This window comes from Ambystoma mexicanum, chromosome 6q (assembly GCF_040938575.1).
Source record: "Ambystoma mexicanum isolate Mex_15411 chromosome 6q, UKY_AmexF1_1, whole genome shotgun sequence".
NCBI classification, from domain to species: domain Eukaryota; kingdom Metazoa; phylum Chordata; class Amphibia; order Caudata; family Ambystomatidae; genus Ambystoma; species Ambystoma mexicanum.
In genome coordinates, this window is record NC_090937.1 from 294,779,384 (window position 1) to 294,795,980 (window position 16,597).

General features: G+C 45.4%; 1 protein-coding gene across 1 annotated transcript in view; it reads right to left on the reverse strand.

Moving 5' to 3' along the window:
• SMC2 (structural maintenance of chromosomes 2) overlaps positions 1-16,597 on the reverse strand; it is a 938,385-nt gene that overhangs the window by 846,361 nt on the left and 75,427 nt on the right. The window contains exon 3 of the mRNA XM_069630781.1: positions 4,963-5,112. Coding sequence (XP_069486882.1) covers positions 4,963-5,112 — 150 coding nt within the window. The remainder of the gene's footprint in view (positions 1-4,962; positions 5,113-16,597) is intronic.

Sequence of the window (16,597 nt, forward strand, 5' to 3'; positions counted from 1 at the left end):
CTGTCCCTTGGCTAGTCAAATCAGATTGTTGGGGCGGGTGGGTCTGGGTTGAGTGGCAGATTCAGGGGCTAACCAGATGTTCTGGTTTCCTGACCCTTTGTCCCTAGCACCCACACTGTGATTGGTAGGCTGGCATGGCCACTCTTTCTGAATGGTGGTTTTTTTTGAGTGGTGGTTTTTAAGTGGAAACCCTATACTAAATTCATTTCTGCTACTGTGCTTTTCAGAAGTGCAAATGTACTTAGGTGCTGGAGGTTTTCCCACCATTTCCTGCCCACCGTTTCTGCAATTTAAGTCTCATATATGGCCATAAAGGCAGTATGCCGAGTCCTGGGCTGATCTGCAGTTTTGGTTTTTGGCTCCCGATGCTCTGTCAAGGGTTTCATCTGTCCTTTTGTTGGGCCATTTACCGCAGAGGGTGTCCACCAAGGTGCTGGTCACTGCCATCGCCTGGAAGGGTGTTGGGACCACAACACCCTGCCTCATCAGCATTTCAGGGACATCTTAGGTCACCCCATCAAGTCTTCTTCATGAGACTATCGCCTGCTTGTGGGCACCACCACCCTTTGTCCTTTGAGCCACCCAAACCCGTTTTTGCTGGGTTCCCTTCACTGTCCTGAAGTCTTCTTAGCCCCCGCTTCTGCTTGAGGAGCGCTCTTGTAGGAAAGCCGTTCGTTTTTCTTCAATCTTTGGCGTGGTCATTGGCCCAGGGTTCAGGTCCTGGGGAAGTTGCATCCTGCAAACCACACCTAACCTAGAAAAGAAAAGCCTTGCACTTACAGGGTTGTTTAGCTTTCCTGGTACAAACGTTGGGGTCGCAAACACTGGGCACTTTCATTTGGGTCCTGCAATGGGGAGTCATTTGAGATACTCACCCCCAGGGGTCGCTGTGGTCTGGGTTCAAGACTGTTCTTCAGCTGATCTCAAAATTCCCATTGGCTACCATTAGGCTTTCTCCTGCTGCGCTGCATCTACTTCTGGGGCTCCTGGCTCTCAAACACACACCTGGAACTCTTCATGGGGTTGTCCTCTGGTCCTCCCTGTGGTTGTTTGTCCCCAAGTCCGCACCACCTGCCTTTTCCCCATAGTTGTAGATATCCTAATTACTTTGTCCCATCGATTTGAATGCAAACCTTGGACTGGCCTGAAATGCTTCTAATGTAACTTGGGGGTTCTTACCTGTTCCTGATTTTAATTTGGGTCCAGAGAGTTTTAGATCTCATCTGTTCTTTTCTATGTATTTTTAAATGTTAGACTTTTGCAATGGTGAATGCATATGGACACTGTATCCTCTGTTGGTGACTCTTCCTTGAAGTATACGTCTTGGTAATTCTTGCTAAAATGTACCCAAGGTCTAGAAGTTGAGCAACATTGTTAGCGTTGCCATATGGTTCTTGTATGGCTATTTTAAATGTGTTTTAATGTCAGGGTGCACTCTCTTCCCACCCTTTATATTCAAATGTAATATGCCTAGCACCAAAGTGGATCTACAATATAATACTAGTGGTGCGTTTATGACATTTACTCTTTTTATGAATACACTATTTTATACTGCATGTTTTATTGCTAGGATATTTATCTAAAAGAGGTCTATACATATTTTAGTAGATCAGTCTGGTGTATTTTCTACGAATAAGTGTATGGAAATGGTTGCTTTGTGTCAGCCTAAAGCTCCTTCATGGAGTTAAACCAGACTGCTCGACCCCCTACCATTTGAAGAGAGGCTTGCCTTCCCTTTTGGACTGGGTAACTTACCAAATCCAAAGTTTAGTGGTTGTACAGCGCTCAACAGAAGCTTGTGCAAAAACCACCAGAACAGCAGGGAAGGGCCCGATGCCAGAGAAGCAAAGGGCACAAGGCCAGAGAAGCAATAGGCAGAGGGGAATGAGAGGGAAACCCCAAAAGGAAGGACAATAGGTAAGGAGAGACAGTGCCATGAGAGCAGGCTGGGGGGGTGGGTTTAGGTTGGGAAGACCCATGTCTGAGGTAAGGAATAAAGTTGGCAACGTTCTCCGTTAGAAGAGAAGCAAGATGAAGAGGCTATTCTGGCCAGAGACCTGCGGTCTATAAATATAGAGCACTTTTAATTTTATGTCCTGGGAAAAGTTTGATATGCACATCCAAGGGTGCGTGATCAGGACTCTGCCAGTCCACAGCTTTCCAAACGCAATCCTTTGTGTTCAAACCTGTAACGGGTGCTTAGCCATTTCCTTTCAATCATGCAGCTGCTGGAAGGGTCCCTGCAACTCTTGTACTGTCCAGCCATTTCAACAGCTTCCTACAATGAATGGGTATAGTGGGTCGTTGTACAGGACACATTTAGAGTGCTGACTCCTAAACTGCTGGAAATTAAAACCTTTCTCTGTCAAGCATCTACCTTTGTCGAATCACTTTCTGGTGGAGTTGATGTAAAAGCTGTTAATCTAGACCACTAGTGAGGTATTCGCTGAAAGGAACATGAGGGTAAGAGGGAGCCGTCCTGTAGTTGAGCCAAATCCTTGTGAAACAAAGTTATAGAAAAAGGCGTGCACCCTGTCGCCATCAGCTGGTCTGTCAGAGATCCACTAAAAGGATGCCACGGTACTACATAGACTTGGGTAGCAGTATGTCCGTTATAGGCATGGGTCTTCACTTCTTCTAGGATACTTCTAGGCTTTGCACGTCCACTGATCTGACTATTGCAGCCCAACAAAGGAACTAAAGTCCAGTCCCAAGCAAGATACAGACAAAGTCCAAATCTCCAAATGCAGGAAAGTATCTTGGCCACTTGCCTCCGACAAGTCCTAGGCTAGGCCAATTGCACTACAATCTTCAGACTGATCTTCCAGAGTAAACTCCTCTGGCAGGGAAATGTCTCTGATGGAAGCACTGGGTTTGCACAGAAAAGACAAGTCGTCCAAAGTCTCCCCTTCCTCCTCCAAAGTCTCTTTAAACCTTGCAAAAGAGGTTGGACCATCATGGGTTACGTAAACTGACCCACTGGCGCCTCTTGCACCTGCCTCACCTGCCTTCAGGAGTGAGACTTCTGCAGCTGAAGAATACTGAACATGGCACCAACGCCCGAAGATGCAGCGTCTGCTGGAGTCCCATCAGGGTGGAGAGCCCTTTGGAGTGCAGACTGGGGACATGCTTCAAATGAGCAGTTGGGAATCGGAGGAGGTGACCTGCTCAAACACTTGCAACATGGTAGAAGGGAAAGCCTCCTATTCCTCCAAGGTAGAGGTTTATGTAGGGAAAATGGTCCTGAACAGAACAGTTGCCTACACAATGAGGTGCAGAGTGGTCCAGTCTCTGATCAATGCCAGGAGTGCCAGTGCTGCAACCATGAAAAATGAGTCAATCGAAGAAGAGGACTCATTTCTGTAATGGTTGTGACACTACTTTTTGTTCACTGCCCATTCTTTAGACCGAGAAGAGTGTTCGGGAGCCAGTGTCTCCTGTGCAGACCTGAAGTTCTAGGAGTCAACCGGAGCAGATTTTTCCAGAGACGGAAAAAGCTTGGCCTAGTGCTCCGTCACAGCCTTCAGGTGCATGGGGCGACAGGATTCAATGTCGTGGTCCTTTCCTGCACACGTCAACTAAAGGTAAGCAAGCTTTAGGGGGAGATACATTGAAAAAACTCCACTGAAGCGACTGTTCCTGCAAAAATCTCCTGTGTTGAGAATGGGGAAAGGAAACTGAAAATGGTACTGGCCGCTCCAGCTACATACATACATGGATGACATCACTTTGTGCAAAAGGGCTCCAAGAAACCATGATCTAGTAGACCCATTATCTACACAGATTCACAGGGTGGTTGCTTCAAAACGTTTTTGGTTCCTGTTGAGTAAGTTGAATTTCTAAGAGGAGAATCTGTGGAAGGAACGTATCCATTAGAAATATACATTCGGTATTAATGGCCTTATAAACCTACAGTTAGTTAATAATGTAACCAAACATAAGTTCTTGTAAGTCGCTTCATGTTGGTACAAGCAAAATGAACATTTGTAAATATGGAAAGTTTTAAAACGTGCACGTTGCGTTTATCTGCACGAGCGCAGTGCATGAATGGGCCTTCTGCCTCACTCCATCGAGCTATTCTTATAATTTAAAGGATAGTCAAACACAAAGCCCCATAGAGGAACTGAACACATGAAGCGGTGAAACAAATGAGTCACTGCTGCTGCTTGCAACACAGCAGGAAAGGGCAGCATTGTCAAAATAGTAAAATGTTGGCAAACGTGGACATGCACATAGCTCAATGGATTTGTCATGGTAGCATTTTAACCCAAATAACATTCTTCAGGGGCTGGGTGGCAGCTACTAAGGGTCGTCTAGCGAGGATTACCATTTTCAGAACTGTGTCAGGTACTCACGTTTTTTTTCCTTCACTCTTCCGTCTCCGATTGACTGAAGCAAGTTTTGGTCAGCTCTCCAAACCACTCTTGCAGTTTTGGTTGCTTCTGCCTGAGATTTATAGTTTCTATGATGCCATTTGAGACTTTCAGACTGACTCCGAGTGCTCTATAGCCAAACTCACTGAAACAGTGGCATTTTCTGTATTAGTAGGTCTTGGATTGTGGCACTTGTGCACTGTGGAACAACGTTTCTTGTAGTCTTTGGATGACCGCTTCTCGTCGCAAAGTGGTGTCCGTCAGATAGAGCATGTTTGTGTTGGCTAATAAGTGCATGGGCCAGATTGGACCGAGGGTTTCGAGCTGTTGGGGAACTCCTCCTCCTATTTAGTGCTTACAGTTCTGCAGCAACTCTACATTCTCAGCTTAAAACATACCACACTTTAACAGAGCCTCCCAAATCAACCCACCTTAAGTGGGAATCTGAAACCAATATGAGAATGGGGAACCATCCATAACACAATGGTGAATTACTGAAACGTTTCATGTGGTAATGATTGAGACTCCTACAAATTCCATTTGTGACTGAAGTGCCCAAAAGGCAATGTAAGCAGATGCCAAGACTCACCTGTCTGGTAACCGTGATCTCATCGTGGGCTTCGAATCCCAGTGGACTTTGCTTCTTGTCGGCATTATCGAAAGTGATGGAAACAGTGGCTTTGGTGATACCAGCCTGCCCATTTTTGTAGACCAAATCCTGCAAATTTGAGGCACGCACCTACAAATTAAGGAAAAATATGTATAAAATGTTCCGTTTTGTCAATAGTTGTTTCACTATAAACAGTCCCAACTAACTTCTTACTCTCCCTAGCCATTGGAAGTAGTTTCACCCTACCCTTCGGCTGTAAACTATGACAAAGTGCTTACTCCAGATTTTCAACCGAGACACATCAGCAGCCAACTCATGTTAATAGTAGAGTGCAATGACAAAGGAAAATGGATAAAAGCTGTAGACCTAGTATTCAATTAACGGACAGACAGGAGGAAAGCACTACCAATAATCCAAGAAATGTTGGGTGGAATCATGCAGAAAAAAGACAACAGGTTTATAAACGGCAACTGTGAGAATTTTCCATACCAACATAAGAGATACCACTGTACAAAGTAACATTTAAAGCATTTTGCGTAAATGAAGCAGAACCTTTATACATCAGCTTGACGGTCACTGCATAAAGGATCCAAGGGAGTGCTGCTTTAACTGCATCTCGTTCAGGACAGACTTCACCTCTTTATACAGTGCGTTTCTGAATCAGCATTGTGGGCTTGCATCTTGCCCTTAATCCTGGGCACACATGCTAACATCAAAAAAGTAGGTCAGGAATATTCCTCATTTAATATCGACGGAAATATCAAAGTCTCTAAGGAAGCAAAAACTCTTGGTTTCTACCTTGATTCCACCATGTCCTTTGACAAACAAGTAAAATCCCTTGCATCCATCACTGCCTACACTGGTAAACTGATAAGAGCAGGTAAGCCATTCCTCTCTAACGACAGCTGTTTGATCTTGGCTAGAGCTTTAATACTCTCCAGAATAGACTACTGTAATGCCCTCTAAAGCGGCGCTAATAAAACTATCATCCAGAGCTTACAAATACTACAAGACAACGCCTTGAGAGCAGCGCTTGGCATAAATAAAAGAGTTCTCATCTCCATTAGACGCAAACACAAATGGCTTTCCACTGATAACGAAAAAAAGCTAAAAATGATATTGACCCACAAAGCTCTAAATAACGCTGCCCCTAGTTACCTCTCAGATAAAATGTATAGAAGAACATCTATCAGACCTACTAGAGCTGGCAACGCCAACTACCTGGTAGTACCTAGATATAGGCTTACTACGATGAGTGGCAACCGCTTTCCAGTGAAAGCAGCTACATTTTGGAACTTACTGCCACAAAATCTGAGAACAGACCAACCCTACCCACTCTTTAGAAAGAATGCTAGCAAACATATAATCTCCAATGACCCCTAGTCATCCTATCTGCTAGGCTGCTATGTGAAATTTATTCTGTTATTTTGGGACTTAGTGTAGCCTATTGTAACTTGTAACTATGTAAGCCTTGTATTATCCAATGACCCCTAGTCACCCTATCTTCTAGGCTGCTATGTGAAATTTATTCTGTTATTTTGTGATTCAGTGTATCCTATTGTAACTTGTAACTATGTAAGCCTTGCATCATCTTATTGCTGCGCCCTGTTACCTCTGGGTCTGGTGAGCATTAGAAGTGAATAAACCAAACAAACATTCCCCTTCAGATCTTAGGGTTTTGACTTGATATTAATAGTTTACTCACTATTCTATAAGGGTGCTTCCCCCACCCCCCCCATCATTAGTTTGGACTTTAGCGTCATCAACTCTTTGCTTTCTTACTCTTTACTAGTCTTGATTCCTTACTAAGAATGGACATCATTTTCCAACATGCATCACTTTCCATTGGCTCAAAAGAACATTAGACTGGGAATGGACTTGGTTCCCCAGCATACAAGTTCATTTAACAACCAAAAAGATTTCTTCTCGCTTATGCCATTCAACACGGAGGTCTGACAGAAAGTTGGCAGACACCAAAGTAGCTTGTTGAGCGGATTTAGTTGCATATTGCTTCAAGAGAAACGAGCTCTGGTTGAAGTCTACATAAAGAATGATTTTGGATTTGGGACTGTGCCCCTAATTTCCATGGTTGGCGAAGTGGGTGTCTTTATTTTTCTAGGCTCCCAGTTAAAAAAAAGTCAACTCAGTTGAGATTTCCCTCTTTTCAAGGACTATTAAAAATAACTGCTACAAATGAGTAGCAGTTATTTAATCTATATATTCCACTTTCCTCGTTTACCTATTCTATTGTCGAGATGGTCCAATTATATACATTTTTGGGCTGAATGTCTGAGGGTATATATATATATATATATATATATATATATATATATATATATATATATATATATCTCACCCCGCCACTCCATTCCCTTCCAATTACTGTATTGTTCTACTAGTGATGTTCCTTTCAAAGGGTGTGGCTTTGCTTCAAGACTAAGAAACGTGCAGTCATTCTACTGTAGCCAAAATCTCCTTGTTAAGGTGTTCCTGTGTAACCTTTATTCCAGAAACAGAATAAGTTTCAAAGTGAAGTGGTTACTTACCTTTGAGTTGCTTGTTGCCCCCTCGGAACAGTATAAGAAGTTATTTACTTGCCTTCAAATTGTGTTCCACTCTTCTAGAAAGTAATTGATTTGGTATTTCTTTATTATCCCTGAAACTGAATAAGTGTAAAAGTCTACCAATAGGGTTTACTCGCCTTGAATAGCTGCTGCTATTCTAAACGTGTACCATTGGGTTTTGCTTACCTTTAACTGCTTTACTTAGTGCCTTTCTAAAACAGTCCTACAGAGCGCTCGCTTATCCTCAAGTTGCATTCTGCCCCACTGAAAAGTATAAACGGTTCTTAACTTCGAATTGTGTTACACTCTTCTGAAAGTATGATTGGTATAAATGACTATCTATTCCTGTAAGAGGAACAGATTTAGAGTTTATGACCAATAGGGTTTTACTCAACTTGAATAGCTGATTGCCATTCTAAATGTGTATCCCAAGTTCTTACTTAGCCATGAGTAGTTGACTGCCCCTCTGAAAGGTATGTACGTTGTTTACTTACCTTTTAATTGTGTTCTGAAAAGTAATAGTGGTGTAACTGTATCCATTCTGAAAGAAGAATAAGTTACATATATTGCAATGTGTATACTTGTAACACTGTTGATAGAACTAGTATTCTTGAACACTGTAGGTTATTACCAATAGGGTCTGCTTACCTTGAATTGCCTTGGGTCATTCTGAAGGTCTAATGTGGTTTTACTAACCATGAATAACATACTGCCATTTTAAATGTGCATCACTAGGTTTTAATCACCTTGAACTGCATAGTGCTATTTTAAATGTATTCTTTGGTTTGTATACCATAAGTATAGTGTGGGCATTTAGAATTGTGTTAATGAATGATAATAGTACTTCGCTTTCTAAAGAAGTAAATATATATATATATATTTTTTATTTTTTTTTTTTTTTTTTTGTACAATACATAAGAGCATCAGTGTTGCTTTGGACCATAATTATGCTACAAGTTTTTTGTAACAAACTACAGCCCTCTCTCCCTCCCAAGAAAAGCCTGACTGCTCTGTCCATGCTAGATTATGGAGTGCAGGTCTATACTAAAAGTTGGAGTTTACTGTATTGCCTAAGGTATAGTTTCATAAAGCCACTTGGGTGTCCCAACACGGAGGAACTGGGAAACATGACAGCAAAGGGAAATAAGTATCTGAGCGAGGACCGGGACCAAGTAATGGGCCATGAGGTGGTGGGGGAGAATTACTCTGGCCCCCCAATCAATGCGGTCCAGAGAAGCCAAGTAAATTAAAAGCACTCAGTATATAGGTAAATTGTGATTGGTTTTTATAACGCACTTAAAACCCAGAGGCTTCTAAGCACGGACCAGGGGATGGAACCTGCGTTGTTCCGCGCATCGTCTTGCTTCCAAAGCGAGCACGTTGCCCCTGAGCTATCCTCCCAACTATAGAAACTATACCCCAAACAAGCAGTGTTGAGAAGTGTTCACTAGGAAGTCACGGATTCAAGTGGGATAAGGAAAGAGGTGCAAGATATGTCCAAGGAGAAGTCGCAAAATGAACTGTTTGTTGTACAGTTACAAGGCTGAGAACCATCAGGGGATGCCAAAGTTCTGGTCGCAAGGGAAACGGATTGAGGTATTAATTTCATAAATGCCACACTATCTGCACCCAACAGGGGATTGGTCAAGAAAGAGGGGTGAAGCACACCGACACCCAGAGTTAGGACAACCAGTGGAGAAGGGGCTCACAAATAGAAAAATGCATCACCAGAGTTAGCCAATGAGAATGAAGAACCTATTAGGTCATAATTAGAGGGATGGTACTAGTCTGGTCACGAGGGAGAGGTTTGAGCCAATAGCACCAATTAATATATAGATTTCTTTAGGGGACAATCAATGCATAAGGATTACATGTGGTTGAAACAAAGTCAAAATGATGTCATGTCGTTGTTCCTATATATACTGCCATTTAATGAAGCTGTGTTGAATGAAGCTAGGTCTTGTATTCCTGGCCGAAACGGCATGTAATGCTACATTTGCATCATTCTTGCAAACTTGTGCACTCATTTCCGTCCCTTGGATTGATTTTTACCAGTCAGGGGTGTTGGGCCTACCTTACAAAAGAGTGCATGGTTCTGAAAAACAAGGTCCCCAACTCATTTACTTCCTTTAGAAAAACAGCACTCAAACACTCGAAAATAGCCTCAGCCATTATCCAAGTCCCATCATTATCCTAAATATCCCGAAAGAACCACATATAGCCTATATATTAAAATAATTAAACCACTATTAAAATCTGTTGCTGGAAGGGGTATGGCCAGCAGCAGACCTGAGAAGATGTAGCCTCAAGGTGCCCCTGCTCTGCTGAGGCTCGGGCAATCGCAAGAACCTCTGATAAAGAGAAAAAAGCCTGTCTGCATGCAAGTGCCCCAATGAGGTTGCAGACACTAGAGGGAATGCTCGCTTCCTTGAATTTGGTCCTTTTTCTTAAGGTCGAATTGGAGTCACCAAAGCATTCCAAGATGGCCAACTGGGTGAAGTGCCACAAACCCTGAGGAGAGCAGAGTGTATGTCAGAATTCCTACGGCTTGGGGGATTCAAGATGAGGTCCCAGGAGTATGGGCCACATTTACAGAAGACTAAGTCCCAGACTGATAATGAGCCCATGGACCATCCAATCCACATACTGGGAATCACTGAGACACAGGTTTGTACTGGGGCCAAGGTTGAGGATGCCTCACGATTCAACTGCGGGACGAGGCAGTCAAGAAATTCCAGCCAGTGGGAAGTCCAGAATTGTTGGGCAGCCAACAATTTGTGCAGGAAAGCAATAATGGAGAAGTGTCCGCTATGAAGGTTCTTTAGGAAAGGACGCACAGAAAGGAAAGCCTAGATAAATATATCAATGCAAAACCAAGAGATCTTGACAAAAGGTTGGCTCTTCCCGGATCCAAGAGAAAAAACTCTTAGAATCCAGCAGATGGGCACCTCTGTGGGTTCAAAAAGTCCTACTTTGCCAGGATCTGGCACAGACTAGGCTAGCAAAGAGACTAGACTTTACGGAGGGGACAACAGAGTTGTAAAAGAAAACAAATTAGATGCCCATGATTATTTCCTTTGAGTTTTCATGGAATAAAAATGCTCATTTGAGGTTTACTAAAGAAGAAGCTGCGAGATTACTAGGAATGGATTAGAGCTTGGAAGGGGAAAATGCTGCAGGCGAGGACCCTTGTAGAATATCTCATTGGAAATGGAGGAAAGCAGGGGTGGAGGGGATGGGGTGGGTTGCGGAAGGCAGGGAAGTAAGCTCAGGAAAGGTTTCTCAATCAATGTTAACTAAATTGGGACGTGGCGTTCTGTAGCAGCCAAGCAAGATGGCTGCTTAACTGGTGAGCTCCTCAGCACGGCATGAGCATCCGATGCATACAACAGCCAATGCTGAAGACAGCCGGCTCAGAGAGGGAACTTCAACAAGTGGAGATCATCAGCGGTGAGCTGCTGTGATCCGGAGATCCCAGAGTGCTCTCAGATTGGCAGAGGTGGTCGTTTGAAGACCGTGGGGCCTGGCCAACAGAGTCATTGTTGGGCTGATGACAGCAGAGCGGGTGGCAGGGCATCCACACAAGTTGGCACTGATCCCCCTAAAAGGTATTGGAAAAGTGAGAGACGGATGAAGTTCCGACATATCCAGTGAGAGGCGAGGGACTCGCACTGAGCACGCAAGCGGCAGAGTACTGGGTGCACACAGGAAGTAAGCAGGGGGAGCCGCAATGCCACCCGGCAGGACCGATTCCCGGCCTAGCTGGCAAGCGGGTGAGTGCCTCAGAGAAGACTCCCCCGGCACTACTACAATAAAATACAGGAGACAAACCGCAAGACGGCTGGGGTCGGGAGTCAGGGCGGTCACAGCTTGTAGAGGTCACTTGCAGCAGTTGTGCCCAGCGATTAAATAAATACTCAGCATAGTGGAATATTCTTGCCTGCATCCACGCGACCAGAGAGGAAAGACCAATGTCACAGCTGGGGTCGGAGGTGGGCACATACCTGCGTGGTGAGCAAACAATGTACTGTGCACATAAAACCATTGGAGTAAACTGCCACAAAGCTACAGAGTATGGCTGGAAGGTGTTGCACGCAGGAAGAAGGATCCCTAGATAGATAGATAGATAGATATATATATATATATATATATATATATATATATATATATATATATATATATGGGATACATTACTCACCGTAATCGTATTTCTGATGCTTGTATCTGCTTAGATTCACATGCTGTGCATAGGCCGACATCTAGTGGAAGCTGCGGAGTATTACAGTTTGTTTTTCGAAAGTCGAAAATGGGCGTCGACACAGGCGTGCCAGTAATACTATCCCTAGTGTGACGTCCACTGTACCCAAGATCCCTCACGCGTGTAGGATCCTCAGATTGTATTTTTTCTGACATGAGGAAGCATGAGGAGTAGCGTGAGTACAGATAATCCAAGCAGATAGACAGAAAAGGTAAGACTACAAGCAATCATGCGCCTTCTCTCGGAGGGGAGGAAGGGTGGGTCGCATGTGAATCTAAGCAGATACAAGCATCAGAAATACGATTACGGTGAGTAATGTATCCCTTCTGAGGCTTGTGGAATCTGCTTAGATCACATGCTGTGCATAGATTAGCGAGCAGTACCAGAAGAAGGAGGTGGGATGTGAGAAGGGTCATGAGCAAACAGGTGTCTTAGAACCGCTTGTCCCACTTGTGTATCTGTCTTGGAATGAGTGTCAATGCAGTAATGCTGAGTAAAAGTGTGAATAGAGCTCCAAGTAGCCGCTTTGCAAATGGTGTCGAGGGGAACATTTGCAATGAAAGCCAGAGTGGCACCAATGCCTCTAGTAGAGTGGGCCCTTGGCGTAAAAGGCAGAGTCTTGTCAGAAAGAGAGTAACACAGCTGTATACAGTTGATAATCCACTTCGAGATAGCGCCCTTAGAGACGCGATCCCCCTCTCTGCCTGTAGCTACGGAGACAAACAGTTGATCTGTTTTCCTTAGCGGTCTGGTTTTATTTACATAGTATAGGACCGCCCTACGCACATCTAGGGTGTGTAGTTTCACCTCAGCCGAGCTTTGCGGGTTCTGGAAGAAAGCCGGAAGCTCGATGGACTGGTTTACATGGAACTTGGATATGAATTTAGGTGAGAACCTAGGGTGTGTGCGTAAAACCAGTTTGTCCTTGTGGATAGTAAAGAAAGGATCCTGCACTGACAGAGCCTGAATTTCACTGACCCTTCTTATGGAGGTAATGGCTACTAAGAAGGCCGTTTTATAAGTCAGGTGTTTGAGACTACTTTTATGCATGGGTTCGAATGGGGGTCCCATGAGCTTAGCTAGCACCACGTTGAGGTCCCATCCTGGCGGTGGGTTCGAAATAGGAGGGTGAAGTCTCTTTACTCCTTCCATGAAGGCTTTAACCACTGGTACTTTCCACCACGAGACCTTGTTATGGGATGTGGTGTAAGCCGAGAGGGCTGCCAGGTGTACTTTCAGCGAGTTAAAAACCAACCCTGCATCCAGCAGGTGGAGCATGTATGTCACAACGTTGGAAGGAGTGCAATCAACCGGGTTGATTTGTTTATTCTGGCACCAGATAACGAATCTTTTCCACTTATCAAAGTAACAGTGCCTTGTATTTGGTTTCCTGGACTCCTTTAGAATGTCCATACACCTCTGTGGTAATTTGAGATGTCCAAACTCTATGACTTCAGGAGCCATGCTGCTAGGTTCATAGAGTTGGGTTCCTGATGCACTGTTTGACCCTGTTGCTGGGACAGTAGGTTGTACCAGGCTGGGAGTCTGATGGGTTCGCACACCGCCATCCTGCGTAGGTGTGGAAACCATGGTTGTCTCGCCCACATGGGAGCAACTAGGATGAGCGTCATAGATTCCTTGTTCATCTTGTACACCACCTTCCTGATGAGGAGTTGGTGGAAAAGCGTACGCAAACATCCCTGACCAGTTCATCCACAGGGCATTCCCTTGGGAGTCCGGCTGGGGGAACCTGGATGCAAATCCTGGGCATTGTTTGTTTTCGCTTGTGGCGAATAGGTCTATAGTGGGGAAACCCCACTGAGAGAAGAGATTTCTTACTACGTCTCTGTGAAGGACCCATTCGTGTTCTTCTGGGAGGGAGTCTCTGCTTAGAGCATCCGCTAGGGAATTGAGCTCCCCTGGAACATGTTGCGATGACAGGAAGATGTTCCGTCTGAGTGCCCATATCCATATTTTCTGGGCAAGCTTGGACAGATTTGGCGAACGAGTCCCCCCTTGCTTGTTCAGATAGAACATGGCTGTCGTGCTGTCCGTCCTGATCTGCACCGACAAGTTCAGTAGATGGGGCTCGAACGCCCTTAGCGCTCGGAATACTGCCAGAAGCTCTAGCAGATTGATGTGGTTCTTGGCTACTGAGTGAGACCAGAGACCCTGAGCTGTGTGGTGGAGATGGTGAGCTCCCCACCCAGTCAGGCATGCATCTGTAGTCACCACGGCTTGTACTTCGGGATCGTAAAAGGGTTTCCCCTTTGCGAGATTCTCTCTTGTCCACCAGTGTAGGCTCTGTACGAGTGTTGGCGAAACGACCACTAGATCGTCCCAATGACCACTTGCCTGAGACCACTGTTTCGCCAACCATTCCTGCATGGGACGCATGCGCAGACGCGCGTGGGGGACCAGGTAAATGCATGACGCCATCATGCCCAGTAACCGCATAGCTTTGCGTACTGTTATCTGTTGACCTGACTGATAATGCGGAATTTGCAGAAGTATATTCCGAATTCTCTCTTCCGAAGGGAAGGTCAATCCTTTCTGAGTATCTAGGATAGCTCCTAGAAACTGTTTTGAGGTGCTTGGCACCAGACTTGACTTTTTCTCGTTGATGGAGAAGCCTAATTCGTGGAGGAGGTCGATAGTCCTCTGAATGTTTGACCTGCAAATTCCTGGGGTTTCCCCCGTTATGAGCCAGTCGTCCAGATAAGGGTACACCGGGATTGCTTCCCTGCGTAGGTGTGCAGCCGCCACCGCCAGTACCTTGGTGAATACCCTTGGTGCTGAAGCTATCCCGAAGGGCAGTACCTTGAATTGGTAGTGGCGACTGTCCACCTTGAAGCGCAAGTACTTTTTGTGCGCTGGGAGCATGGAAATATGAAAATAAGCATCTTTCATATCCAAGGTTGCCATGTAATCCCCCTTTTTTAGGAGGGGGATTACCTCTTGTAGCGTGGTCATACGGAATTTTTGGGGCTTGACATATTTGTTGGCAGGCCGTAAGTCCAATACTGGGCGCATTGTCAAATCTTTCTTTGGCACAAGGAAGTAAGTTGAATAGATACCCTTGTTTACCTGGTGTCCTGGGACGAGTTCTATCGCGTCCTTTTCTAGCAGAATGGCGATCTCCTCGAGAAGGATTCTTTGATGCTCTAGGGAGTGCACTCTTTGTCGTGGAGGATGATTCCGGGGACGCCGCAGTAGTTCTATACAATATCCTGCGGATACTGTTGACAGCACCCATCTGTCTGAGGTGATCCCTTCCCAAGCCTGGGTGAAGGTGGAAATGCGTCCCCCTACTGGGGTTGCGTGGCAAGGGACCCTGAACTGAGCGTCACTGTTTTGGTGGAGGCGTGCCACCGCCCTTGTTGGGGCTGCCTCTGCCTCTTCCACGACCTCTCTTGTTACCCCTGCCGTAACTCTGGGTAGACTGCTGGTTGTTATTCCATTGTGTACCTTGTCCCTGGGCATAGTTGCCTCTTTGTGAATTTTGGCCGCGTGGGCGACGAAAATTATTGTTCCCCCTCTGGTTAGGGGGTTTGTTGGTAAGCTGGCCAAGGGATTTGAGAGTCTCATATTCATCTTTGGCATTTTTAAGTGCGTCTTCGACCGCTTTCCCAAACAATAGGTCGGGTTCCACTGGCTTGTCTATTAAAGAAGCCTGGGTTTCTGTCTTGAATCCCGACTGCCGTAACCACGCATGTCTCTTGATAACAGTACCTTCTGCTATCAATCTCCCTGCGTTGTCAGCGGCGTCGAAAGTTGCTTTTAAAATGCAACCAGACACGGCTCTCCCCTCTGCCGAGATCCGAGCCAGCTGGCCCTTTAACGGTTCTGGAGCAGAGGCAATGAGCGCCGCGACTTCTTCCCATTGATGGCAATTGTAACTAGCCAACAGGGTGGTGGAATTCGCAATCCTTGCTTGGTAGGCGGACGTTGAGGCTACCTTTCTGCCAAACCCGTAAAGTTTTTTGCTCTCCTTGTCGGGAGGAGCTTCTGATGAAGATAAGGGCGTGCCAGCCCTCTTTCTAGTGTTGGTCACCACTAGGGAATCTGGTTTAAGATGTCCCTTTATATACAGAGGGTCAGACTGGGCTGCCCGGAAAATCTTTTCAATTCTGGGGTTGACAGCTCTGGTGAGGTTAGGATTCACCAGGGAAGGATCTATTCTTCGTTGGATGGATTTGAGGATAGGGATGGTCTGAGCGACCGGTCTTCTCTCTCCTACAAACTCCTCCGCGAAGTCCCTTTCCTCCTGTACACCGTGGGTGTCGATGTGGAAGTGTTCCGCTGCTCGAGCGAGAACCTCGTTAAGGAGGGGCTGGTTATCAACTGGAGAGTCAGTAACTGGGGCTTCGCTTTGTACTGGGGAATCTACTCTGTAAATTTCCTGCTCATCTTCTCCCTCCTCCAGGTCCTCATCCTCTGCATAGTAATCTGTCCCGGTTTGTTCTTCCATAATTGCAAACTCCTGGTCCTCTTCAGGGAAAACTTGTCCCTGATAACTGGGGAGTGGAGTAGAATATGGAGTGGAGTAAGGCTGAACCTCGAAGGGTTCAGGTCTTTCGACCCGGGGCTTTTTACTTAGCGGGATAGGATCGGAGGAGCCTGAGGGTGTGGCCCCTTGAGGGTTATATGAAAGAAAGTGTTTTGGGTTCTTATCATAAAAATCAGCCAAGGAAGACATCCTAGACATAACCCTGTCTATGTCTTCACTGGACCATTCCCTGGAACAGGGTATTACTTTAGCAGGTGATTTATTTTCAAGGGTAGACTTGTG